This window comes from Oncorhynchus mykiss, chromosome 21 (genome assembly GCF_013265735.2).
Source record: "Oncorhynchus mykiss isolate Arlee chromosome 21, USDA_OmykA_1.1, whole genome shotgun sequence".
In the NCBI taxonomy this organism is placed as follows: domain Eukaryota; kingdom Metazoa; phylum Chordata; class Actinopteri; order Salmoniformes; family Salmonidae; genus Oncorhynchus; species Oncorhynchus mykiss.
The window spans coordinates 22,773,496-22,800,385 of NC_048585.1; the positions used below are offsets into that span (position 1 = coordinate 22,773,496).

The 26,890-nt window shown below is 42.4% G+C and overlaps 1 gene segment (V, D, J or C); it reads left to right on the forward strand.

The window, feature by feature from the left end:
• Window positions 1-3,150: 3,150 nt before the first annotated feature.
• On the forward strand, window positions 3,151-10,950 carry LOC110500018. The segment is given in 3 exon segments: window positions 3,151-3,175; window positions 9,727-9,786; window positions 10,362-10,950. Coding segments are annotated over 3 exon segments (402 nt in total).
• The last annotated feature ends 15,940 nt before the right edge of the window (window positions 10,951-26,890 follow it).

Genomic DNA, 26,890 nt, shown 5'->3' on the forward strand with positions numbered 1-26,890 from the left:
TGTGTTGCCATGAGTTGAGTGGCTTGTAATTCTGGTCTTATCATAGAAAACCCTGCAGTGGTCAAATTTACCAGGGATTCCAAATGATATCCTAGCCTATCCAACTCATGTGCATTCTCCGATGCCCCATACCAGGGGATTAAACCACGCCAGAACTTTTCCAATTTCGAGGATCGTCGAGAGTCACTAGGGACATTATTGTATTGCGAGATGTCCCTCTTAATTAGTCTTAACCTGCTTGGAATAGAGGAATTAGTTTTATGCATTACCACAAGGGAGATGTTTAGTTTACCAAAAATACAGCACCCTGTCCAATTTGTGGGTAGGTAGAGATAAGCATTATCACCACAAATCCAATAATGATCAGTAAATGTTGCCGAGCCAAATTGATGAGGAGAACGATTGTCAGTTTCAGCATCAATCATGGTGTGTCCCACCCTCAGTCTAATGGGGTATCCAGAGCTGCATGTTCCCTTCTTCCAGCTACATCCTATTGGGAAAACACTATAATTGACACATGTTGACATTCCCAGATAGGATTCATTCAATTGTGGTATGGAAATATTGCTTGGATTGTGACAATGACAGGTCCTAAATGGGGTTCGCCGGGGTTGGACTTTAATAGGTTCTGGTACACGGGATCTAGGTTCTAAGATTATTCTACTACACCAATGTGAACAATCAAATCCCCCCCGTAAATCTTTTGTTGATGACAAATTACCATTAATGCATTTATCCCTCAGTGTTCTACCTAGTGAAGGTTGACCCCATGTGTTCTCATTGGACAAAAGCGCCTCTAGTGCACATAGAGTGTCTTCAATGCTGACCTCTACTGAATACTGTAAGAATGGGGAGATCGCTGAATGTGGAAACAAGCTACATACATAACAGGAGGTATTTCCTAACATCAGTTCAGTCTTCACTGTATAGTTAAGCAGTGACCACCAAGTGTTTCCCTCATGATTCCTACTGTGATGCTCATCCAGTGGATGCATTGACCTTCTTCTTCTTTCGGTATGGGAGCGGCTATTGTTTGCTGGACTCCTGTCCTGAGCCTGCCGTTGGCTCGAGCTGGAGTGGCTGTTATTTAAGTCCCGCAGTGGGACTGAACGGTTATCAGTCGAGTCCGTACCATGTTGTCTTTCCAGGACCGGTTGTCCTTGAGTCACTGTCCATATGGCCACTGTAATGAGAATGCTCAAGACCAGAGCAAGAAACATTATGCGTAGAGTCTGGGCTTGATCCTCCCATCTAGTCGGTGACTTCCGGCGTCTCTGGTCCTCCATCCTCAGGGTCTGGTGGGCAGTATGGCACCTTCCTGCAGTGATGGGCGTGGATCCAAGTAGACCTCTCAGCTACGCGAACAGCAGTGGGGGTAATCAGCATCACCTGGTATGGTCCAGTCCACCTCTGCTGGTTCCAATGCTTTCGTCTCAGGTCTTTCACCACCACCCAGTCACCTGGTTGCAGTTTGTGCAGGATCCCCACCAGTGGCTGGGGTAGAGCCGCTTTCACCCTGGGGAAAATAGTCTTCAGAACATTGTTTAGAGCAGTACAATAACTTACCATGTCATCGTCGCAGCCCATCAGTGTCAGCTTGTTCTGTGGGAAAGGAGAATTAATCATCCTCATTGGTCTACCTGTCAGAACCTCATGAGGAGCCAATCCAGTGGTTCTGTGGGGCCTCCCTCGCATGTACATCAGAGCCAGGGGGATCACAGTGACCCAAGAAAGCCCCGTCTCTGCCATAAGCTTCACCATCTTAGATTTCAGCGTTTGATTAGCGCGCTCAATTAAACCACCGGATTGGGGCCTATAGCTACAATGGGTCCTGAGGTCTATCTGCAGACTCTCAGACAAGTTCTGTATCACCAGGTTTACAAAGTGGGAGCCATTGTCGCTGGTTAATTTAGATGGTAACCCCCACCTTGGGATGATCTCCCTAAGGAGATTCTTGGCTACTGCCATAGCAGTGGAATGTCGACATGGGAATGCCTCTACCCACTTGGAGAAAGCATCCACTATCACCAGACAATATTTGTAACCTTGACAAGGAGAGAGTTCAATAAAATCCATCATTATGTGTTCAAATGGTCCTTCAGGGGTCGGATGAGCCGACAGTGGCATGGGAATACCTCTTCCCATGTTGTTAGTCATACAAATCACACATTTTGCACAAAATTGTTCAGCAAACACAGAAAACCCAGGTGCAAACCAAAATGTATTTACAAAATCAACAACTCCCCCCTTTGACACATGATCTCTTCCATGTGACAACTTAGCTAAGTAGGGGAAACATGAACGTGGTAAAACTGGTAGCCCAGCTGGGCCCAGCCAGAGTTTCTGCACCTGGTCATATGTACATAGTCGTTTCCACTTCCTCAACTCAACAGGACCTACAGAGGATTGTAAGTCAGAGATATCAGTGGGAGAGAAAAGGTTACTATCAGGAAGTAAAACCATCTGTAACACAGGGGCCTCCAAGGAGACAGCTGCTGCCTTAGCTGCCAAGTCAGCCATAGCATTACCTTTGGAGACAGGGTCGGAAGAGTTAGCATGAGCAAGGCACTTACAAACAGCAATTTCAGAAGGGAGCAAAATAGCTTTTAGCAAGTTATCAACAAGTTTCGAATGAGAGATCGCCTTACCAGAGGATGTCAGGAAGCCGCGCTGTTTCCACAGAGTACCAAAATCATGTACCACACCAAAGGCATATCTGCTATCTGTATAGATTGTAGCAGACTGGCCTTTAGCTAATATGCAAGCTCTAGTGAGTGCAAAGAGTTCTGCTGCTTGAGCAGAAAGGTGGGAGGGTAATTTAGCACTTTCCAGTGTGGTTGAGGCAGTAGTAACCGCATACGCAACCAATGGTTCTCCTTTCTCAGAACGCTGAGCAGAGCCATCTACAAACAGTTCCAAATGTGCATTTTGCAAAGGGACATCAGTTAAATCCAACCTTGGTTTAGAGACAAGCTCCAACAGTTCAGCACAGTCGTGCGGCTTTCCATCATCCTCGGTGGGCAACAAAGTAGCAGGATTTAACACAGTGCACCTCTTCAGGGTCACATGACACATTGTCAGAAGAACATTCTGATAATGGAGCAGTCGAGCGGGTGTTAGATGGGCCGTCTTTGCCTGTGAAATAAGAGCATGTACAGCATGAGGAACGTGTACAGTGAGTTCACACATGGCAACAATGTCTGCACAAGCCAACACAGCTTCAGTAGCAGCAGCCACAGCTCTCAAACAACAAACCAGACCTCTGGCCACACTGTCCAGCTGTTTGGAATAATACCCAACTGGGCGCTGCTTTCCTCCATGTTCCTGTGTTAAAACAGATGACATAAAACCATTTTTCTCACAAACAAAGAGGTTAAAAGGTTTAGAATGGTCAGGGAGCCCCAAACAGGGAGAAGTAGTCATGAGTTGTTTCAGTTTGGTCAGAGCAGTCAGTCCCTCTGGTGTCCACTTAATTTTGTCACTCATAGCCATTTTGTGGCCATAAATAAGGTCAGCAAGCGGCTGCACCACCTCAGCATAGTCAGGTAACCACGCCCTACAATACCCTGCCATACCAGTCAATGACATCATGTGTCGTTTAGTAACCGGCTGTGGGACAGAGAGAATAGCCTGTATCCTCTCTTTACCCAGCTGCCTGCCATTGGGAGAGATGTCATGACCCAAATACCTCACTGCCTGTGAAACCAACTGTAACTTCTTCTTTGAAACTTTGTGGCCATTCTCAGCGAGAAATATCAACAGAGCCCGAGTATCAGTTTCACAAGTTTCCATTGAGCTGGAGCACAACAACAAATCATCCACATACTGAATCAGAGTGCTGCCCTCAGGGGGTATAAAACCCTCCAGATTTTGTGCTAAAGCCGCTGAAAATATTGCGGCAGATTCCACGTAACCCATTGGAGCGACGGTCCAAGTAAAACGCTTTCCTAGAAACGTGAAAGCAAACCAGAACTGAGATTCTGGTGCCACTGGAATACTGAAAAATGCGTTTGTCAAATCAATCACAGAGAACCACTCTGCTGTGGGTGGTACCGCCCCCAACAGTGTAGTAACATTAGGAACCACCGGGGCACGGGCAAAAACTGCATCGTTCACAGGCCTTAAGTCCTGGACAAATCTCCAATCACCTGAAGGTTTTCTAACAGGCAAGATAGGGGTGTTACAGGGTGATTCTGGACAGGGAATTAAAGCACCATTAGCTAACAAGGATGCATGAACAGGTGTAATACCTGCTATTGCCTCCTTACTGAGTGGATACTGTGCTCTAGACGGGCGCCTGGTATCTTTAGGAGTGACTACCATTGGCTCAGCTCCCTTTATTCTCCCAAAATCATACTTGTCCCTTGCCCATAGGCATTCAGGAACCCCTCTCAGGAGGGGTGAGTCTTCACTCAACAACATGATATTGGTAGAAAAAGAAACCTGATCAACACCATGCACACCCCTCTCAGTTGGTGTTCCCCAACTGAGTGGGTAACAACTTGTCAGTGTGCTGGGTGAATAAGTTGACCCATCAGGGCGCATCTCCCAGTCTGTAGCATCAACCAAGCATTTCATCCAAATTCCAGTATCCACCCATTCTACTCTGTCTGATTTTGCCAGGGACACATGTGGTGCGCTATCCTCAAACAGGTAGAGCTCTTTCTGTGCAGGGGTTAGATTAACCCCTAAAGCACAGAAATCACTGCTACAGTATATACCCTCACACTGCACTGACTCATTCTGTAATGTAGCACACAGCCATTGTTTCTCATAATGGAGATCTCTTGTCAATGGTGAAAAATGGGAGGTGCAATGTAAGCCTGCTTCAGACATGAAACTGCCCTCGTGGCCCCAATGGGTTTTGGCCATTGAGAAAACACGAGCAATATTGGGCACCTCATCATCAACATCCCATGCATAATACCAGTCAGAACACTCAGACATTAACATCAATTGCTCCCCCTCTTCCTCCTCTTCCTCATGAATAACAGTTAAACCGGTTCGGCCACATGTTATGTTGATGCCCAGTTTACACAGGAGGTCCCTGCCCATCAGATTGACAGGACAGTGGTCAGAGTAGAGAAATTGATGTTGACACTTCTCCTCACAAAAGGAGACAGGCAGAGGCATAGTTACCTGCTCTCTGAGTGGGAGGCCTGAAGCCCCTATAGTTTTGACTATTTCATTAGACATGGGAGGTTTTATCATAGCCTTGCAGTTAATGACAGACATAGCAGCCCCAGTATCAACAAGAAATATTAATGACTCACCATTGACGCAAGCCTCCACTGTTGGCTCTACTCTCGGAAGGGTGTGACACTTTAAAAACAAATGCTCTTGTTGCTCTGAGGATTTTAGCACAACTGTCCCTGTCCCCTCTATGCGGCCCATGCAACTTAGTCCTGACATAGAACAGATAACTGCCAATGGCCACCACTATAGTACAACAAAATACATTCTTATGAGAAATAACTCTTAAGCATATCATGGAAATAAAACATCTTATCTATGTTACCCAACTAATTCTGATCATTCCCTAACACATGGTAATATGGTGTCGTGTCTTTGGCATCTTTATCAAATAACTCTCTGTAACTATTATTATGCAATTAAACTGATTAATCATGTAACTGTAATTAACTAGGAAGTCGGGGCACCAAGGAAAATATTCAGATTACAAAGTTATAATTTTCCTAATATAACTTTTCAGATATTTTCATATCTGATCAATAGTCTTCTGAATTAATTAATGATTTATTTTACCTCACGTTAGTCTCATTGCAAACGTCATAAATTGTTGGTTATCCTCACTATGAGTCATCCATACATCAATTGTCTTAAATCATTTATTTATTAACTAACTAAACAATCACAATAGTGCACACACAAACCAACAAAGTAAATATGGTTACAAGAATGATAGGGGAATGTGCCCTAGTGGGCTAAACCGGCATGGCGGCTTGTTAGACAAAAGGGGAGTGGGGGGTCAGATGAGAAGTCACTACAGAGTTAATAATTATAACAATTGAAATGCTAATCCTTTGCACATGAACGCTCACTCATTCGGGAACAATTGCAATCAATATATATATTTACGCTCAGTGTGTCGTCTTGATCGCTGGTGAAAAGTTTGTTTATTTTGTAGAATTGTTCGTCTCTCTCTCTCTGCCGTGGTCAGAATGGATACTTCAGAGTAACATTCAGCAATGTTGTTATAGGATAGATGTTTTGGTGGTTGTCGGTCTTCCCGTTCAATGATACCGAATTCCTAGCTGCGGACTAATAATTAATATCAAAGACTTGTTCTTGTTCTGTCGGTATCGATAGTCTAAGAGTTTAACCCCGTGGGATGGTTAAAAGATTCAGCAGTCTGGTCTCAAACCATGGCCCTCTTGTTATCGAGGTAAACTGGTCTGCAACCTTTGTCCTCTCGTAATGGAGAGAAACATGATCTGTTGAGAAATTCTCAAGGTGGGGTTTTATTCGGAATTGCAGAAAAGGGCCTGTCCCAGGATGCCCGACCCTAACTGGGCTCATGGGCGGTCCTCTGATTTAGTTGAACTCAAAAGGGAATTAGAGTTTCCTTCATTAAAAAGTAAAAAATCACATTACACAATTTTACAAACAGTATCATCCTCACTCATTCATCTTCTACAACAATTAGATGTAAAACCTCATATCTGAGGCTATTATATAAACAGCGTTATGGTAATGTGGCCGCACCATCTCCCATGAGCCCCACAAAATTGCACCAAACGGAACAGTTTGTAGCTGGATTCTTCACTGATCTTTTATACCTTCTCCGGAACATAAATATTGTTCTGTGAGGTGGAACAAATTCACTGTGAAGTCTGACTTAGGGAGATTTTTGTACAGCACTGTATCACTGCGTGAACACTGTGTGAACACTGGATCACTGTGTAAACTCTGATAGTAGTAATCTCCTGCATCTTCAGCCTGGGCTCCACTGATAGTCAGAGTGAAGTTCCACTGCCAATGAATCTAGATGGAGTCCCAGATTGTGTTTTAGCATAGTAAATAAGGAGTTTATAAGTTCCTCAAGGTTTCTGTTGATACCAGGTAAGACGGGCATCAGAGTAACCTACTTGATTGTCCCGCCCTGACCTTAGATATCTCTGTTTTCTATATATTTTGGTTAGGTCAGGGTGTGACTAGGGTGGGTACTTTGTATGTCTAGAGTCTTTTGTATGTCTAGGGTTTTTGTATGTCTAGGGGTTTTGTATGTCTAGGGGTTTTGTATGTCTATGTTGGTCTGATATGGTTCCCAATCAGAGACAGCTGTTTATCGTTGTCTCTGATTGGGGATCATATTTAGGCAGGCCTTTACCCCACTTTCTGGTGTGGGATCTTATCTACAGTTAGGTGCCTGTGTGCACACTAGTAGCGGCACCGTTCGTTCGGTTGTTTGTTTGTTGTTTTGGTGAGTTTCAGTTCATTAAAAATATGTGGAACTCTATTCACGCTGCGCCTTGGTCTTCTTCATACGATGAACGTGACATTGATACACATTTCTGCTGGTTTTGATTGTCCCGCCCTGAGTGAACATCTGGTGACTGTGCTGCTCTATTCTGGGACAAGCAGAACCACTCAGCCCTGTCCATGCCATTGCAGTTGAGCAGTTTCATTGCCTGAAATACCTTGGACTGAGTGAGATGTGAGGTAATGGACTGGTTTTAACCTCGATGGAGGATTAATAACAGATCAAATTGATATGAATGTAGATATATCTAATGCCTGAACCCAGCATCATGTCTCATTCACAGATCTAACAGTCAGTAACCTGCTCATCAAAATAGTTAATATAATGCTAATTAGAAGTACTGTATGTACAGTACATCACATTTTCAACCAGGAACTATCAGGAAATAACACTGATCCATTTTTTTCACACTTTTACAATGTTAGTTTAATCAGCTGTTTTTCAATATGATATAAAACACAGGAAAAAACAGAATTTTGACTGCACAGGGCCTTAAATGGATTACTGCTGGTTTTACAGCAGTGGAGAATAACTACAGTATGCGACCTGAAAGGACAGCTTTCCCTGCAGGAGTCTGAGTCACAGTGATCTGCCCTCTGGATACTGAGAAAAGAATAACACATTGTCAAGATCAGATTCCATTTAAGTTCAGTTTTCTGAAATATCATATGCTTTAGAATTCAACAGCAACTTTACCTTGAACTCAAACGGCAAGCATCAAGATGAAGGAATCTACTCAATCTGTATCGCGGGAGTTCAGCATTACAGCGTGATTGACATTTAAAAGCACTGTTCTTGCATTAGCGGAGACTGCTTTCACCGTAAAAGCTGCATGTGGGGCTGCAGGTAGCCTAGTGGTTAATAGGTTGCTGGTTCAAGTCCCTGACTTGACTTGGTGAAAAATCTGTCAATGTGCCCTTGAGCAAGGCACTTCACTCTAATTGCTGCTGTAAGTCCCTCTGGATAAGAGCCTCTGCTAAGTGAAGGAAATGTAATATGTTGGATCAATTGAAAATTATCTTCACATTTCTATTGTGTAATCTGTAGTGCTTCAGCGATACAAATTGAACAGAGCCTGAAAATGATGATAAAAGTCATGGTTGTTGTGGGTTCTGTTGTCATGACGGACAGCTCTCAGTCATGACGTGTTAAACCCAAATGTTTAGACACTCTAGCGGGCATATGCATATTCATGTTTTAAATCTATTTCAGTTTCCAAGTAGGCTCCTATCATTAAAAACTGTATTTTATCCTGCACATGTTAGCTTTTATAACAACAAACATCATGCGTTTTACTCTAATATATTGTATATGACAACTTTTCTATTCCATCCGTATCGCTGAAGTTCACAGCTAAAGCCCGATTAAAATGTAAAGGCTTCAGCAATACAGATTGAATACAGCCCGAACTGTCAGTTCACTCATGCTTGGACTCTTACATAAGTTCCTCAAATCAGTTTGTGAACCCTTCTCAAAACTAAAGCTGATCAGATTCCTCTGGTAGTGGTGTCTCTTCTCTGTGACTTTACAACCGGAGATATATCTGAGATAAACAGGGAATATACACAACATGAATCAATATTACTGCTGTTACTTTTTCTCCTGGACAAAATAGAGGAACACAAATGCTGGATTTAATGTTGAACACTGACTGTTCTGTTCCTAAGAGGAAATCTGATGCACAGAAGAAAGACCAATGACAAATATCTAGATTTGAGATACAATTTATATTTTTTAAGAATTGTATAAACAGCCCATGTGAAGTGTTTATTTTACCTCGAAAGATGTTAAATGGTATTTGTGTTTAGTGTGATTCTGTATGAGGGATTTTCACTGTTACAGCTGAAGCATCACAGCACAGAGAGGTTTTTGTACCAGCAGTAATAGGGATTGTATCACTGTGGTGGACTTTTGGTAGCGGCACCAGACTAGATGTTGGAAGTAAGTAAACAACACAATTAACCACTTTTTCCACTTTTTGATATCACTGTAATTTCTCTGTCAACTGTATGACTTTATGTTGAGCAATTTTTTTGTTTGTTTTACACCTTTATATTTTATAATAATATTGTAGTGTTTTTCATTTAATCAAAAAACTATTTCAAATTTAGAATATAACATTATATTTGACCAGTATTCATATGAGTTAATTAATTAAACCACAGTCTGAAATATGTAAGTATTCAGCTTTCCCAATGAGTGTTAGGTTTCTGTATGAGCAGTAATAGGGGTTGTATCACTGTGGCACACTTTTGGTAGCGGTACCAGACTTGATGTTGGAAGTAAGTTTCTTGATGTTTGTCTGATTCCATTTTTTTTCTTAAACTCTTTATTCTCTATTGAAACATTTAGATTTGAGATATTTTACTTTCCAAAAATATTGTTATATATTGATTTTGACGGAGTCTTCTTTCAACAGCTGATTTAATCAAAATGTTAAATTGTAGGCATTTATTATTTTATTTGTATGATTGCAGACTATATAACTTTTATTCTGTTTCGATAACTATAATATTTGTTTTTGTAGTCATCAGTACATTGTGTTCATGATAGTCACATTGGTAATGTGAACATAAAAGGTCTCTGTTATGTTCATATCCAACCTCTTTGATTCTGCAAAATACTACAAATATGAGTATTCTGATCAGATACGTTCATAAAAAAATATCTGTATGACAAAGTAATGCTAAAGTTTAACACGTCATACTTGTATACTTTATACTTGTAATCTACTTTATATCTTTTGACTGTTTGTGTTTTCTTCACGTCATTTAGCAATCTAACTTCCATATTACCATATTAAGTCATTTCCAAAGTACTGTGTTTTGATATAGATGATGTGTTGTGTTTCTTTCAGGTAACAGTTCCCCCACCCTCACCGTCCTGCCCCCCTCTAGTGAGGAGCTGTCCAGTACAACAACAGCCACACTGATGTGTCTGGCCAACAAGGGCTTCCCCTCAGACTGGACCATAAGATGGAAAGTGGACGGCAACAGCAAGAATCAGGAGGCCAGCCCCAGGGTCCAGGAGAAGGACGGTCTGTATAGCTGGAGCAGCACCCTGACCCTCACTTACCAGGAGTGGACCAAGGCAGGAGAGGTTACCTGTGAAGCCCAGCAGATATCCCAGACTCCGGTCACCAAGACCCTGAAGAGGGCTGACTGTTCTGGGTAGAACCCCTCAGTCACACACCCCTGTGGAGAGAGGACGCTGGTTCCTCGGCTTTGACTTGCTTTGTTCTAAGATCAGTCGTTCTCTGATTTAGTGATCACTCTCGTGTAGACTAACAGGGAGCTTGGCTTGAGTTTATGTGTCAATCCATTCTGTAGAATGAGATTTTGTTCGTTTTAGATTTGATGTGATCTGCTTTTATTCACTATCATGTTCGCTTTGATTCTTCGATTATGTAATATTGGATTAAAATAAAGTTTTCTTTTTGGAATGCATATTTGTGTTGTTTCTATTAATGAACTTGATAATATATATATTTGTAATATTGTGGAAAATAAATGTAATCAGCTAGGCTGGTTAATGGTGTATTTGAAAACTGTCAGGCCTAAACCTTATCCTCGCGTAACATCATCATTGACCAGTAATTAATATCATCACAATATAATATGTTATGGTCTGTGCTTTGAAGCTAAAAACACTACTTCAAGATATAGAGTAGAGAGATAGTCTTCTCTACCTCCAACCCCCTGGGGACAGAGTGAACATCTGGTGACAGTGCTGCTCTATTCTGGGACAAGCAGAACAACTGAGCCCTGTCTATGTAAATCTGTTTCACTCCCACTGCTACCAGTCTAGTTTCAGTTTCACTGCCTGAACTGGGCCAGATGTGAGTGGGTGGACTAGTTTTACATTCTTACAATGAATAAACCACCATGTAATAGATTACATATAAAATGGGTATTACTAAAGACAGACATTGACAGTTACTGACATCAAATTCTAATTCATAATTGGTTACGGACGTCTGTGTATTGTCTGAGCTCAACATCTTTTTCCTGAAAGCAGAGGGAAAGTGTTAAACTCACAGGGCTATAAACCCTCCCAGAGCACTGAAGCATGTGCTGGCATTGCAAAGGGTTCTCTCTATGCAACCAGACTTTCATGGTCCCCCAGGGACTAGCAGAATCCTTTTTCTTCTTTCACGACTCTGACAAGCCCAAGGCAGAGGATATACGGCTCCCTCGGGAACAGGCCCACGACCACAGCTATTTGTGTGAACAGGAGGTGGAGAAAGAGAGGTCAGAGAAAGAGAGGCCAGAGGGCGGGCGGGCTGCCTTCTGAGGAACAGGCGGCGATCGAATTAATCACACTCCCCTCAATTCTGCTCGCAAACATGTAATCTTTGGATAATAAATTTGACGAGTTATTGGGAAGATTAAACTACCAATGGGACATTCAAAACTGTAACATCTTATGCTTCACGGAGTCGTGGCTGAACGACGACAATATCAGCATACAGCTGGCTGGTTATGCGATGTACCGGCAGGATAGAACAGCGGCGTCTGGTAAGACAAGGGGCGGCGGTCTATGTATTTTTGTAAACAACAGCTGGTGCACGATATCTAAGGAAGTCTCGAGCCATTACTCACCTGAGGTAGAATTTCTCATGATAAGCTGCAGACCATATTACCTACCGAGAGAGTTCTATTCTATATTCTTTGTAGCTTTTTACATACCACCACAGTCAGAGACTGGCACCAAGATAGCATTGAATGAGCTGTATTCTGCCATAAGCAAACAAGAAAACACTCACCCAGAAGCGGTGCTCTTAGTGGCCGAGAACTTTAATGCATGGAAACTTAAATCAGTTTTACCAAATTTCCATCAACATGTTAAATGTGCAACCAGAGGGAAAAGAACTCTGGACCACCTATACTCCACACACAGAGATGCATACAATGTCACGCCCTGGCCGTAGAGAGCGTTTTATGTCTCTATTTTGGTTTGGTCAGGGTGTGATTTGGGTGGGCAGTCTATGTTCTATGTTCTATGTTTTTCTATTTCTATGTGTTTGGCCGTGTGTGGTTCTCAATCAAAGGCAGCTGTCTATCGTTGTCTCTGATTGAGAACCATACTTAGGTACCCTTTTTCCCCACCTGTTTTGTGGGAAGTTAACTTTGTCTTTGTTCAGGGCACATAGCCCAAAGCTTCACGGTTTGTTGTTGTTCTTCGTTTTGTCTGCGTAATTTTTTAATAACGAGAAAATGCACGCTTACCATGCTGCACCAGTCCTTCAGCCAGCCGTGACATACAAACCTCTCCCTCACCCTCCATTTGGCAAATCTGACCATAATTCTTTCCTCCTGATTCCTGCTTACAAGCAAAAATTAAAGCAGGAAGCACCAGTGACTAGACAAATAAAAAGTGGTCAGATGAAGCAGATGCTAAGCTACAGGACTGCTTTGCTAGCACAGACTGGATATGTTCCGGGATTCCTCCAATGGCATTGAGGAGTACATCACATCTGTCATTGGCTTCATCAATAAGTGCATCGATGACGTTGTCCCCACGGTGACTGTACGTACATACCCCAACCAGAAACCATGGATTACAGGCAGCATCCTCACTGAGCTAATGGCTATAGCTGCCGCTTTCAAGGAGCGGGACTCTAACCCGGACGCTCATAAGAAATCCCGCTATGCCCTCCGACGAACCATCAAACAGGCAAAGCATCAATACAGGACTAAGATCGAGTCTTACTACACCGGCTCTGATGCATGGCGGATGTGTCAGGGCTTGCAGACTACAAAGGAAAGCACAGCCGAGAGCTGCCCAGTGACACAAGCCTACCTGACGAGCTAAACTACTTCTATGCTCGCTTCGAGGCAAATAACACTGAAACATGCATGAGAGCACCAGCTGTACCGGAGGACTGTGGGACCACACTCTCCGCAGCCGATGTGAGTAAGACCTTTAGACAAGTCAACATTCACAAGGTCGCAGGGCCAGATGGATTACCAGGACATGCACTGTGAGCATGCGTTGACCGCCTAGAATGTGTCTTCACTGACATTTTCAACCTCTCCCTGTCCGAGTCTGTAATACCAACATGTTTTAAGTACATCACTATCGTCCCTGTGCCCAAGAACACTAAGGTAACCTGCCTAAATGACTACAACCCCGTAGCACTCACGTCTGTAGCCATGAAGTGCTTTGAAAGGCTGGTCATGGCTCACATCAACACCATCATCCCAGAAACCCTAGACACACTCCAATTTGCATAACGCCCCAACAGATCCACAGGTGATGCAATCTCTATTGCACTCCACACTGCCATTTCCCACCTGGACAGAAGGAACACCTATATGAGAATGCCATTCATTGACTACAGCTCAGCGTTCAACAACATAGTGCCCTCAAAGCTCATCAATAAACTAAGGACCCTGTGACTAAACACCTCCCTCTGCATCTGGATCCTGGACTTCTTGACGGGCCGACCCCAGGTGGTAAGGGTGGTAAGGGTAACAACACATCCACCACGCAGATCCTCAACACAGGGGCCCCTCAGGGGTGCGTGCTCAGCCCCCTCCTGTACTCCCTGTTCACTCATGACTGCATGGCCAGGCACAACTCCAACACCATCATTGAGTTTGCCGATGACACAACAGTGGCCTGAACACCGACAACAACGATACAGTCTACATGGAGGAGGTCAGAGACCTGGCAATGTGGTGCCAGGACAACAACCTCTCCCTCAATGGGATCAAGACAAAGGAGATTATTGTGGACTACAGGAAAAAGAGGACCGAGCACGCCCCCATTCTCATCGATGGGGCTGTAGCGGAGCAGGTTCAAGTTCCTTGGTGTCCACATCACCAACAAACTAACGTGGTCCAAGCACACCATGACAGTCGTGAAGCGGGCACGACAAAACCTATTCCCCCTCAGGAGACTGAAAAGATTTGCCATGGGTCCTCAGATCCTCAAAAGGTTCTACAGCTGCACCATCGAGAGCATCCTCACTGGTTGCATCACTGCCTGGTATGGCAACTGCTCAGTCTCCGACCGCAAGGCACTACAGAGGGTAGTGCGAATGGCCCAGTACATCACTGGGGCCAAGCTTCCTGCCATCCAGGACGTCTGTACCAGGCGGTGTCAGAGGAAGGCCCTGAAAATTGTCCAAGTCTCCAGCCACCCTAGTCATAGACTGTTCTCTCTGCAACCACACAGCAAGCGTTACTGTAGCGCCAAGTCTAGGTCCAAGAGGCTTCTATAAACAGCTTCTACCCCCAAGCCATAAGACTCCTGAACATCTAGTCAAATGGCTACCCAGACTATTCACATTGCCCCCCCCCCTCCCCTCTCCACACCACTGCCACTCTCTGTTGTCATCTATGCATAGTCACTTTAATTAACTCTACCTACATGTACATACTACCTCAACTAACCGGTGCCCCTGCACATTGACTCTATACCGGCACCCCCCCTGTATATATTGTTATTTTTTACTGCTCCTCTTTAATTACTTGTTACTTTTATCTCTTATTCATATCCATATTTTTTTTGACTGCACTGTCGGTTAGGTGCTCGTAAGTAAGCATTTCACTGTGAGTTCTACACCTGTTGTATTCAGAGCACGTGACTAATACAATTTGATTTGATTTGACTTGTGGTTGTTATTGCTTCAAGAATGCTTTAATATGACGGTGCATGAGTTGACATATTAGCATCATTACTGGTATAAACAGAGTGTACAAAACATTAGGATCGTCTGCTCTTTCCATGACATAGACTGACCAGATGAGGTTGAAGTAATTCTCAGTAGAGCAGCGAGGCAGGATTGTGTCGAGGGCACATATCTGAGGAAGGGTACTAAAACATTTCCACAAGAAAACAGTGGCCTCCATCATTCTGAAATGGAAGAAGTTTGGAACAACCAAGACTCTTCCTAGAGATGGCTGCCCGGTCAAACTGAGAAATCGGGGGAGAAGGGCCTTTGTCTGGGAGGTGACCAAGAACCCGATGGTCACTCTGACAGAGCTCTAGAGTTCCTCTGTGGAGATGGGAGAACCTTACAGAAGAACAACCATCTCTGAGTGGCCAGACGGAAGCCACTCCTCAGTAAAAGGCACAACAGCCCGCTTGGAGTCTGCCAAAATGCACCTAAAGGACTCTCAGACCATGAGAAACAAGATTCTCTGGTCTGATGAAGCCAAGATTGAACTCTATGGCCTGATTGCCAAACCTCACGTCTCGAGGAAACCTGGCAACATCCCTACGGTGAAGCATGGTGGTGGCAGCATCATGCTGTGGGCATGTTTTTCAGCGGCAGGGACTGGGAGACTAGTCAGGATAAAGGGAAAGACGAACAGAGCCAAGTACAGAGAGCTCCTTGATGAAAACCTGCTCCAGAGCGCTCAAGACCTCAGACTGGGGCAAAGGTTCATCTTTCAACAGGACAACGACCCTAAGCACACAGACAACGCCTGGCTTCGGGACAAGTAGGTACCCTTGAACTGGACCAGATGTGAGGGAGTGGACTAGTTTGAACCTCTATGGTGGATTCAGGTAGGATGCCTGATAAAATTGATATTATACATAATGTAGATATGTCTAATGCCTGAACCCAGCATTGTGTCTTATCCATAGATCTAACCGTCAGTAAACTGCTATTCAAAATAGTTAATATAATGCTAGATGATCACATCAATATCTAGTTGTGAGGTGTATATGGGGATTGTATCTAGGGGGTGATGCTGATGCTGATGTAACATCACCTTCTTTTTCTTTACTTCTGAACATCTTATTATGCATATTGGACTGGTATTGTGGGAATTTCAATACTTCAAATAACTATTGTAGGTGCACAATAATGATGATGATGATGGGGAACATGTGATCTGAATGATGCTTTCTAAACATATTCAAAGTTGACTTCACTACACCAGTGGCCCATGTCACTGTCTCTTGACAGAACCTCAGCTTGTTTTGATGGGTTATGATCATGTTATTTAATCTCAATAAATATGGTTGAATCTTTGCTAGAAACTCATTACCTGACTGGGGGACCTTGCCTTTGTGTCTTTGTACTGGATCATCTCCTCCCCTCATCACCTGCAGAAGGTCCCAGCTGTATCAGTACAGTCACTGTGCAGTCTGACTGAGGGAGGTTTTTGTACGGCTCTGTATCACTGTGTGAACAATCCACTAATGTGGTAATTCTGACAGTAGTAATCTCCTGCATCTTCAGTCTGGACTACACTGAGTCCATTCAACTTATTGCCTGAAATGTTAATTAAAGGTTTGTTTGCCATTGCAGAAGGGAAGGACTTTTTATGCAGTCTGGACCTACGAGTGTTGTCAGTTCAGGAATACTTGAACATTGGAAGAGTTGGCATTATAGTCACCATCACTGAAATATTTTAGTTCAGTCAATCTTCCATGTCACTGTCTCTTCCCCCTCAGCACCTGTAGTAGGTCCCGGCTGTAGCAGTACAGTCACTGTGCAGTCTGACTGAGGGAGGTTTTTGTATGGCTCTGTATCACTATGAGTTCCACTGCCACTTAATCTAGATGGGGTCCCAGACTGAAGTGTTGTAGCATAGTAAATAAGCAGTTTAGGAGCTCCTCAAGGTTTCTGTTGGTACCAGGCAAGACGGTGAGAAGAGGTCCCTGCATTATACACATTACTGCTGGTTTTACAGGTCAGATAGACTGTCTGTCCTGGGAGAACAGCTTTCACTGCAGGAGTCTGAGTCACAGTGTACTGTCCTCTGGATTCTGAAACAGATACATTTAAGATCTCAGAGAACATTTGGTCATGTTGTCTAAATCTCTGAAGTCTAATTTTCTCAATTTGAGACAAAAATAAGATGAAACATTTAAATAATAAACAGATTTTAGACCAGCAAAATGTAAATCATACCTTGAATTAAAGACATCAATATCCACACAAAGCTCATAATAAAAGTCATTGTTGAAGTTCTGTTGTTATGAAGGACAGCTCTCAGTCATGAAGTGGTAAACTCACAGGTCTATAAACACCCCCAGACCCCTGAAGCATGTGCTGGCTATGCAAAGTCTCCTCTCTATGCAAATGATGTTTCGAGGAACAGCTATCACCATCAATGAATGATGAAAACGGCTATCTCACGTGTCATCTAAAAATAACGAATGAGTAAGCAGGAAGTAGGTGTCTGTGCTTCCAGAATTCTAGTGGCTACTTACAACAGACAATCTGTTGACAATAAAATAGGATTTGGTCTTTATCCAATGGTTACAGCTGGTAACAACATAAACCTCAGTGTTTCAGTGAATCTAGATAGATGTTAAAACACACTGAGAAAAAGATATAGCACAGTAACATAAATGATACAGTAGCCAAACAGTCAGGCAATCAAACTCCACTCAAAGCAATTTAATCTAAATTGGTTCACTTGAAAAAAGGACTAAAGCACAGAGTTGGCTAAAACACAAATGTACATAAAATACACATATACAGCCTTTTGTTTGGCAAATAATAGTGAAAAAATATAGATGTTTAGAATGTCATGTGGTTTTGATCAATTCTCGTTAGAGAATTCACTCAAGCCAATCCCTTTAAAATGTTTAGTTAAGTTCAGGGAATAGGGCCTTATGTCACAACACATGTGCACTTACAGTGAAATACATGACAATAAACATCGATAGTCCTTTACACTTAGATTAAAGCACCGATACAAAGGTTAAATACGTGTCTGTTTTCCGACAAAGAAAAGTGGGATGGATGTTGAGTCTCTTCAGCAATATTCAACATAGCAACAGTGCATCTTTTATAGAATACAGTACATCTCTGAAAACAATGCAGGAGACAGGAGACAAAATTGATAGTATAACGTAAAAATAGTATTTACTGTACAGAGATTAGGAGATTGTTTCCCTTACCAGTTCCTTGGACTTGGCCACCTGGGACCTCTCCCATGTCTGTGGCACCATTCGATTCCTCAGCCAGAGAGTCACAGGGTAGATACTTGTTCCAGAATATTTGCACAAACTGATCGTAGAATTTGCACTCAACTTTTTCCGCTCCAATCCTGGGAATATAGAACATAACATTTGGTTGTTGACTCAATGCTTATTCTTCATATCTGGTTAGTTAATGAGCTTTGCTTATCTAACATGAGCATAGCAAACCTCTGACCATGAATGCACAACTTTTCCATCAGTATGGAGTCTTCATAATCCATTCACAATTATAAATAGTGGTTATCAATTTCATATGCATATCTTTTCCCCCATGGCTTACTGTTTGCTCTTGCAGAACTGGCGAAAGTTGGCCTTTAGCCGCTTCACTCTAGACTGGCACTGTTCGGCTGTCCTCAGGTAGCCCTCGTTGGCCATGGCCTGAGAGATCTCAGTGAAAATGTGTCTGTTTTTGGTGCAACCCCTCAGATCCTCCTGGACCTCGTCACTACCCCAGATACTGAGGAGGACCTGGGTCTCACTGTCGCTCCAGGGGAACTTGGAGCCATCAGTTAAAGGACGGCTAGCTGAAGACAAAGACACCCAATGAACACATTGTTTACAATGGGAAGGGGGTTAGATTAGTTGAAATAAGACAACTCATAGAACATTTGGTCAACCTCAAGTGTAGGCTCCCAGATAGCAGCTTCCTCATTGTCTAACGAATCTTCAGCCAAACTGTCGACGTTGAGCTCCCTTGAGAAATTATCTTCCATCTGGTCATAGAACTTACATTCCCTTCTGAGGAAATACTGTTAGACATACTGTTCAGAGGGAATTTCAGTTGGATCATCAACAGTGATGTCACGCCCTGGCCATAGAGAGGCTTTTTATTCTCTATTTTGGTTAGGCCAGGGTGTGACTAGGATGGGCATTCTATGTTCTATGTTTTTGTATTTTTTTGTATTTGGCCGGGTATGGTTCTCAATCAGGGACAGCTGTCTGTCGTTGTCTCTGATTGAGAACCATACTTAGGTAGCTCTTGCCCACATGGGTTTTGTGGGTAGTTGTTTTCTGTTTTGTGTCTGCACCAGACAGAACTGTTTCGGTTTCATTTCGTTCTCTTTTGTTTTTTGTCATTAAGTGTTTTGTTCTATTAAATATCATGAACACTTACCACGCTGCGTTTTGGTCCTCCTCTCCTTCACCAGATGAAAACCGTTACAAGTGATAAAAAACAAGACAGGCAAATACATAGATTATTAATGAGATGAAATTAAGTAAAGCATCAATTTATATCCGATGATGTGGTGTAATTTATAAAGTAAATAACTAGACATGAAATGAAATGTATAAATCCTTTGCATTCACTTGTCATGGTGGAAGCTGGCCTTGAGTCGTTTGATGAGGGTGTTGCACTGCTCAGCTGTCCTGATGAACCCCTGGGTCGTCATCCTCCATGAGATGTACTCAAACACATGTCTGTTCTTCAAGCAGCCGCGGAGGGAGAGTATATTAGGTGGCTACTAAGTACATTTTTTGAAGATTTATTATGTCTAGGGTGCTGATTTGACCTGACAAGGACAAACAACTGTTGGCTCTGACACAGGAAAAACACAGGGCCCTAATTACATTAGACTTTGAGGGTAAAGATGATGAGGAGGCACCATACATGTTTCCTGATCTGCTTCGTCAGTGGGATCTGGATTAAAGTCATCACACATTAAACTTCTTATGGCTGCAATCCCATTAACGGGATCGATATGACAACAGCTAGTGAAAGTGCAGGGCGCCAAATTCAAAACAAAAATCTCATAATTAAAATTCCTCAAACATACATGTATCTTATACCGTTTTAAAGGCAATCTTGTTGATTCCCACCACAGTGTTCCGATTTCAAACAGGCTTTACAGCAAAAGCACCACAAACGATTGTTAGGTCACCACCAACTCACAGAAAAACACAGCCCCTTTTCCAGCTAAAGAGAGGAGTCACAAAAAGCAGAAATAGAGATAAAATAACCATGCAATAATCTGAGACGGTGCTCAGAAAACAAATAAAATTATCTGCCATGTTGGAGTCAACAGAAATCAGAAATAACATTATAAATATTACCTTACCTGTGATGATCTTCATCAGAAGGCACTCCCATGAATCCTAGTTCCACAATAATTGCTTGATTTGTTCGATAATGTCCAATATTTATATCCAAGTAGATACTTTTGTTAGGGCTTCTTGAATTCACAGTGGGATATGGATGAAGTTACACTTTCTAGGGCTTCCACTAGATGTCAACCGTCTTTAGAAACTTGAATGAGGCTTCTACTGTCTTGTGGGGCTGAATGGGAGCTGAATGAGCCAGGTGTCTGGCAGAGAGCCAAGGGCTGGTCAAGCGCAATTCACATGATAGTGACCTGTGTTCCATGGCTTCTCTACACACAAAATAATTATCCGGTTGGAACGTTATTGAAGATTTATGATAAAAACATCCTAAAGATTGATTCGATACTTAGTTTGAAATGTTTCGAAGACCTCTAATATAACTTTTTGAAGTTTTTGTCCGACGTTACGCTCGACCTGCACGAGCGTTTGGATTTGTACAAATATAATAACATCCTAAAGATTGATTCTATCCCCCCCCCGTGGAACCACAATGTTACTAATATAAACCCTATCATCAGAGACCCAGACGGAGTACTTCTTTTCTCCCGTTTAGTCAACATCATGTCATGGTGTTGAATGAGTATGAAATGCAGTCTAAAATGTACCAGTGCACATACCCCGGTCCGATTAGCCAGTAATACTCGGCCATAACGTCATTCCCCCACACAACCACCACCAGATGTGAGCCCTGGGCCTCCTTATCTTACTGAAATCCCCAGATCTCAACCAGCCTGCCAAATCACTCATTTGTTGCATCAGAAGTAACATTATCTGTCCTATTGCAGGTACTGATTTCCCCCACATATTTCCCAGAAGTACTATACTGAATCAAACAGTAAACAGTCTCCCCTTGCCTCTGTGAAAGGAGGAGGCTTAGATTTCAGAGGAACATGTGGATATAAATAGTGCAAATCCATACGTTATTATCTGGCTTTCCTGCTTCCATGAATAGCTTTACCATACATGCCATTCCCTTAGGTGAATTAATTCCATTTAATGGAAAAGGGATGGTTGTTAACTGAGGTTTGCTGTGGCACAAGCATAGCATTCTTCTTTAGCTATTTATCTGGCCGTATATTGAATCCACTCTAACCAGAGGTTAGAATCCTCATAACCAGTTTCCCTTTTCTTAAGATCTTTCATCTGAACTATCCACACCGGCTCTTGGCTCTGGACAACTCCACAATCAGTATCTGCTTTGTCAGGGGGACTCTGCTTGTATTCTGCTGACTATAGAGCAATTATCTGCTCTAACTTTTTCTACCCAGAATGCACTAGATTATCAACTGAAACCCTTACTTTCACTACACTCCATCTTCTTCCATACTGGGTAGGTAGATTTATGTAGCCCTCTCACATGATGTGAGCTATAACCTGTTTCCATGAACTACACAGGGACTTGCATAGATGTCTTCCATAATAGCTGCTCTTAATCCTGAACTGCCAAGGAGTCAGAGGCCCCATTTGGTCTACATAGAACTCCACTGAGACATCCTTCCCAATCCCACTCTCACTTCCTGTTTATCCAGATCAAGTGATCTCTTATGCTTGGTTAATACTAAATCCTCATTGTTTAACTATGTCAATATTACCCTCTGGCCTTCTCGGTGTTCATGGTGTATCAGGAATAAGGCTCCCACAACCAGACAGCTCAGGATGGACAGCCCACCCATAAAGCCCCACCCTCTTCCAGAGAACACATCATCAGCAAGAGCCAGACACACTTTCACTTCTATGAACAAAAACAGGGATGGAATGACGGGAAAGGAAATCTTAATTCGAGAGATGGCCCCCGGAATTCTGTTAATTCCAGTTCTCCTCTCGAACACTGCTATTCTTCGACAGTGTCAATGTGTCTTACGCTCCCGCAGTGTGATATGAATCCGGGTAGCTCTTTCAGCTAGCTGTCACCAGGAGTCCTTGGTATGGTCCCCCCAACAGGCCTCAGGGACTGGATTGAGTGACTTCACCTGTAATTCACCTGTAGTGCATAAAATCTTGGACATACAGGTTTGGTTAACAAACAGTTTCTCATTTGTTCTATCTGATTATATCTTTAACTTCTATACCTACTTGTTAGCTAAAAAAATGTTTTTTATTAGTTTATTATCCAGTAGGCCACATCATATCCTAGACCACAATTTACCCATCCCCCCTTTGATACCTGGCTCTGCCCAGGTAACAACCTTGCCTACTCTAAACAATGACTTAGGTAAGATTTGAAAATTATCCTTGTGTCTGACATCATCATGTAGGAGCCCCTTTCATTCTCCACATGTCCAATACTCCCTTGGGCGTCCATTCATGTCAATCCTGTACCAATTCTCTGTCAAGTGTCTTAGCTACTTTAAGAAGTATCTGTGCTACTTATAGATTTTCTTAAATATATATATTTATCGATTTAAACAGTAACCCTTTCCCCTCCTATCTCTCAAATACCACTAAGCGTCTCACTGTTTGACTTTATCTAAATTCATTGATTTTAGAAAAAACATGTCTATGATTGGCAATCTCTAAAGTCCTTACATTTCCTTAATCAATCTATCTTAATCCTTACAATAATCCTAAATCATCACAGATGTCATATATTCCTGTCAAATTTAATACTATTTAAAAAACCTCCTAATAGTCAAACAAAGCCAAAACAAATGCTAAACATATCAAATCCTTCCTACACTAATAAGCTCTTTCCTTCAGGGATCCACAGTATTTTAACTGACAATAACATGAATTAATCACGGTACTCAATTCTGTTTGTTTATGTTTTTATCTGTCGGCCCCAGCCGCACTCAGGCTCTGTGTGTAGTTAATCCGACCCTCTCTGCCTAGTCAACGCCATTTTACCTGCTGTTGTTGTCTCACCTGCTGTTTTAGCTAGCTCTCCCAATCAACACCTGTGATTACTGTATGCCTCGCTGTATGTCTCTCTCAAATGTCAATATGCCTTGTATACTGTTGTTCAGGTTAGTTATCATTGTTTTAGTTTACAATGGAGCCCCTAGTTCCACTCTTCATACCTCTGATACCTCCTTTGTCCCACCTCCCACACAGGTGGTGACCTCACCCATTACAACCAGCATGTCCAGAGATACAACCTCTCTTATCATCACCCAGTGCCTGGGCTTACCTCTGTGGTACCCGCACCCCACCATACCCCTGTCTGCGCATTATGCCCTGAATATATTCTACCATGCCCAGAAATCTGCTCCTTTTATTCTTTGTCCCCAACGCTCTAGGCGACCAGTTTTGATAGCCTTTAGCCGCACCCTCATACTACTCCTCCTCTGTTCCGCGGGTGATGTGGAGGTAAACCCAGGCCCTGCATGTCCCCAGGCACCCTCATTTGTTGACTTCTGTGATCGAAAAGGCCTTGGTTTCATGCATGTCAACATCAGAAGCCTCCTCCCTAAGTTTGTTTTACTCACTGCTTTAGCACACTCTGCTAACCCTGATGTCCTTGCCGTGTCTGAATCCTGGCTCAGGAAGGCCACCAAAAATTCTAAGATTTCCATACCTATAACTATAACATTTTCCGTCAAGATAGAACTGCCAAAGGGGGAGGAGTTGCAGTCTACTGCAGAGATAGCCTGCAAAATAATGTCATACTTTCCAGGTCCATACCCAAACACCACTGCGACCTGTATGCTCTAGTCGGCTGGCCCTCGCTACATATTCGTCGCCAGACCCACTGGCTCCAGGTCATCTACAAGTCCATGCTAGGTAAAGCTCCGCCTTATCTCAGTTCACTGGTCACGATGGCAACACCCACCCGTAGCACGCGCTCCAGCAGGTGTATCTCACTGATCATCCCTAAAGCCAACACCTCATTTGGCCGCCTTTCATTCCAGTTCTCTGCTGCCTGTGACTGGAACGAATTGCAAAAATCGCTGAAGTTGGAGACTTTTATCTCCCTCACCAACTTCAAACATCTGCTATCTGAGCAGCTAACCGATCGCTGCAGCTGTACATAGTCTATCGGTAAATAGCCCACCCAATTTTACCTACCTCATCCCCATACTGTTTATATGTATTTACTTTTCTGCTCTTTTGCACACCAGTATCTCTACCTGAACATGACCATCTGATCATTTATCACTCCAGTGTTAATCTGCAAAATTGTAATTATTCTTCTACCTCCTCATGCCTTTTGCACACAATGTATATAGACTCTCTTTTTTTTATTTTTTCTACTGTGTTATTGACTTGTTAATTGTTTACTCCATGTGTAATTCTATGTTGTCTGTTCACACTGCTATGCTTTATCTTGGCCAGGTCGCAGTTGTAAATGAGAACTTGTTGTCAACTAGCCTACCTGGTTAAATAAAGGTGAAATAAAAAAATAATAATAAAAAAAAAGCCTAATTTATATTTAGGTATGTCTTTTGAATTAATGGCTATCCTATTTGTACAGAACGACCGTCCTATCTAACAAAACTTACTATATCCCTTCCTTCCGTTATGTTTATTTGTGGTAGAATTCATTACCAAGGTCATTTCGGACCTCTCTTCCTTCCTTCCTATCCATTTTGGTTAAAACACAAAGTAGAAACCTAGTGCATTTGTTCAGAATATTCAAGCACCTATCATTGATGAAATCCAAACTCCTTTAGAACATTCAATCAAAAATATCTTAAATAATTCCTCCCAAATTCGAGAATAAAGACTATTTACCTTCGTCCTGTAGACTGGGAAAAGCAATGCCGGTTCGATTTCGTCACCTTCTCTGTCGCCCTTAGATCATATACCGGCCTGTTTTTTAAACCTCAACCCAGAGGCAAGGTCTTTAAATAACGATTCCAGACCCGTCCATGCACGGCTTTCGGCTATCCCTTCGGACGACAGAGGAAAGTTTGTGGAATCCCGCTCGAAGGACCAATTGTTACTGTAATTGAATTATACCAATGTGTTTTCATTAATTGAATTCCCTTAATCTATTTTATGAGAATTTGTAAGATTCTTGTTTGCATAAAATAGACGGAGACCAGTCTTATCAATAATAGGTAACAGAATTTATTCTCGGAGCGCGCTGCCACGTTACCACGAGCAACAGTTTATATACAATAACATGACGTCATTTCATTGCTTCTAGAATGAATCCCCTCCTCCCGACCTAGAATCAAGTGAGGTTAATTATGGATGATGCGAATTTTCGCAGCTTTTTGTTAAAAATCGCGCAACATTTCAAAGTCCTGCTACTCATGCCAGGAATATAGTATATGCATATGATAAGTATGTGTGGATAGAAAACACTCTGAAGTTTCTAAAACTGGTTAAATCGGGTCTGTGGCTATAACAGAACGTGTTTAGGAGTAAAAATCCCTGGTAAAACTGTTTACCAAAAACAAAACAAAAATATTCATCCGCCATTCAATCAATTGTTTAAGACCAGGGAAAATATATGCAAACCCCCTGTAAACGCCTACAGCTTCCACACGATGTCACCATTGCTATCAATATCCCTTCCTTCCCTTCTCCCTTCTTCTGACGCACCACAGGATGTTGTGAAACGGAAAAAATGGACGATGTTTTCCAGACTTGCTGCTATCGAATACAGATCGCCCCGTGATCAATTTGATACATCATTAACGTTTATTAACCTGTTTACGATATTGGTTCCCAATTGGGAATCAACCCTCCCACGTGCAGCTGAAACGGTGGCGCATGGAACGCAAAAATATTCTTAAAAATATTTAACCTCCACACATTAACAAGTCCAATAGCTCAAATGAAAGATAAACATCTTGTTCATCTAGCCAGCAAGTCAGATTTCTAAAATGTTTTACGGCGAAAACATAGCACATATATATGTAAAACCACCACCAGACACAGCTCATTTCAATAGCCAAAACATGCAATCAACAAACGCAGGATTAAAAAATAAATCGCTCACTAACCTTTTGAAAATCTTCATCAGATGACAGTAATATGACATATTACACAGTACATATTTTTTTTTTTCAATAATATGCCATTTATATCCATAAATGTCCATTTACAGTGAGTTCACCTTCAGAAATTACTCAAAAATGCCCTCAGGAAATCTATGTAGCGCGGCAAGATAACGTAAATAGACATCATAAACTTTGACTAAATATACATGTTCTACATATAGTTAGAAAGATACACTGCTTCTTTATGCAACCGCTGTGTTAGATTTATTTTTAACGTTACAGAAATCGCACACTATTCCATATTGTGAGACAGCGCTCAGTTCCAGGCTACATTTCCACGTAATGTTGGAGTCAACAGAAACACAGATTTAAGCATAAATATTCCCTTACCTTCGATGGTCTTCGTTCAGAATGTTCTGGAAGGCTTCATACTTACCCA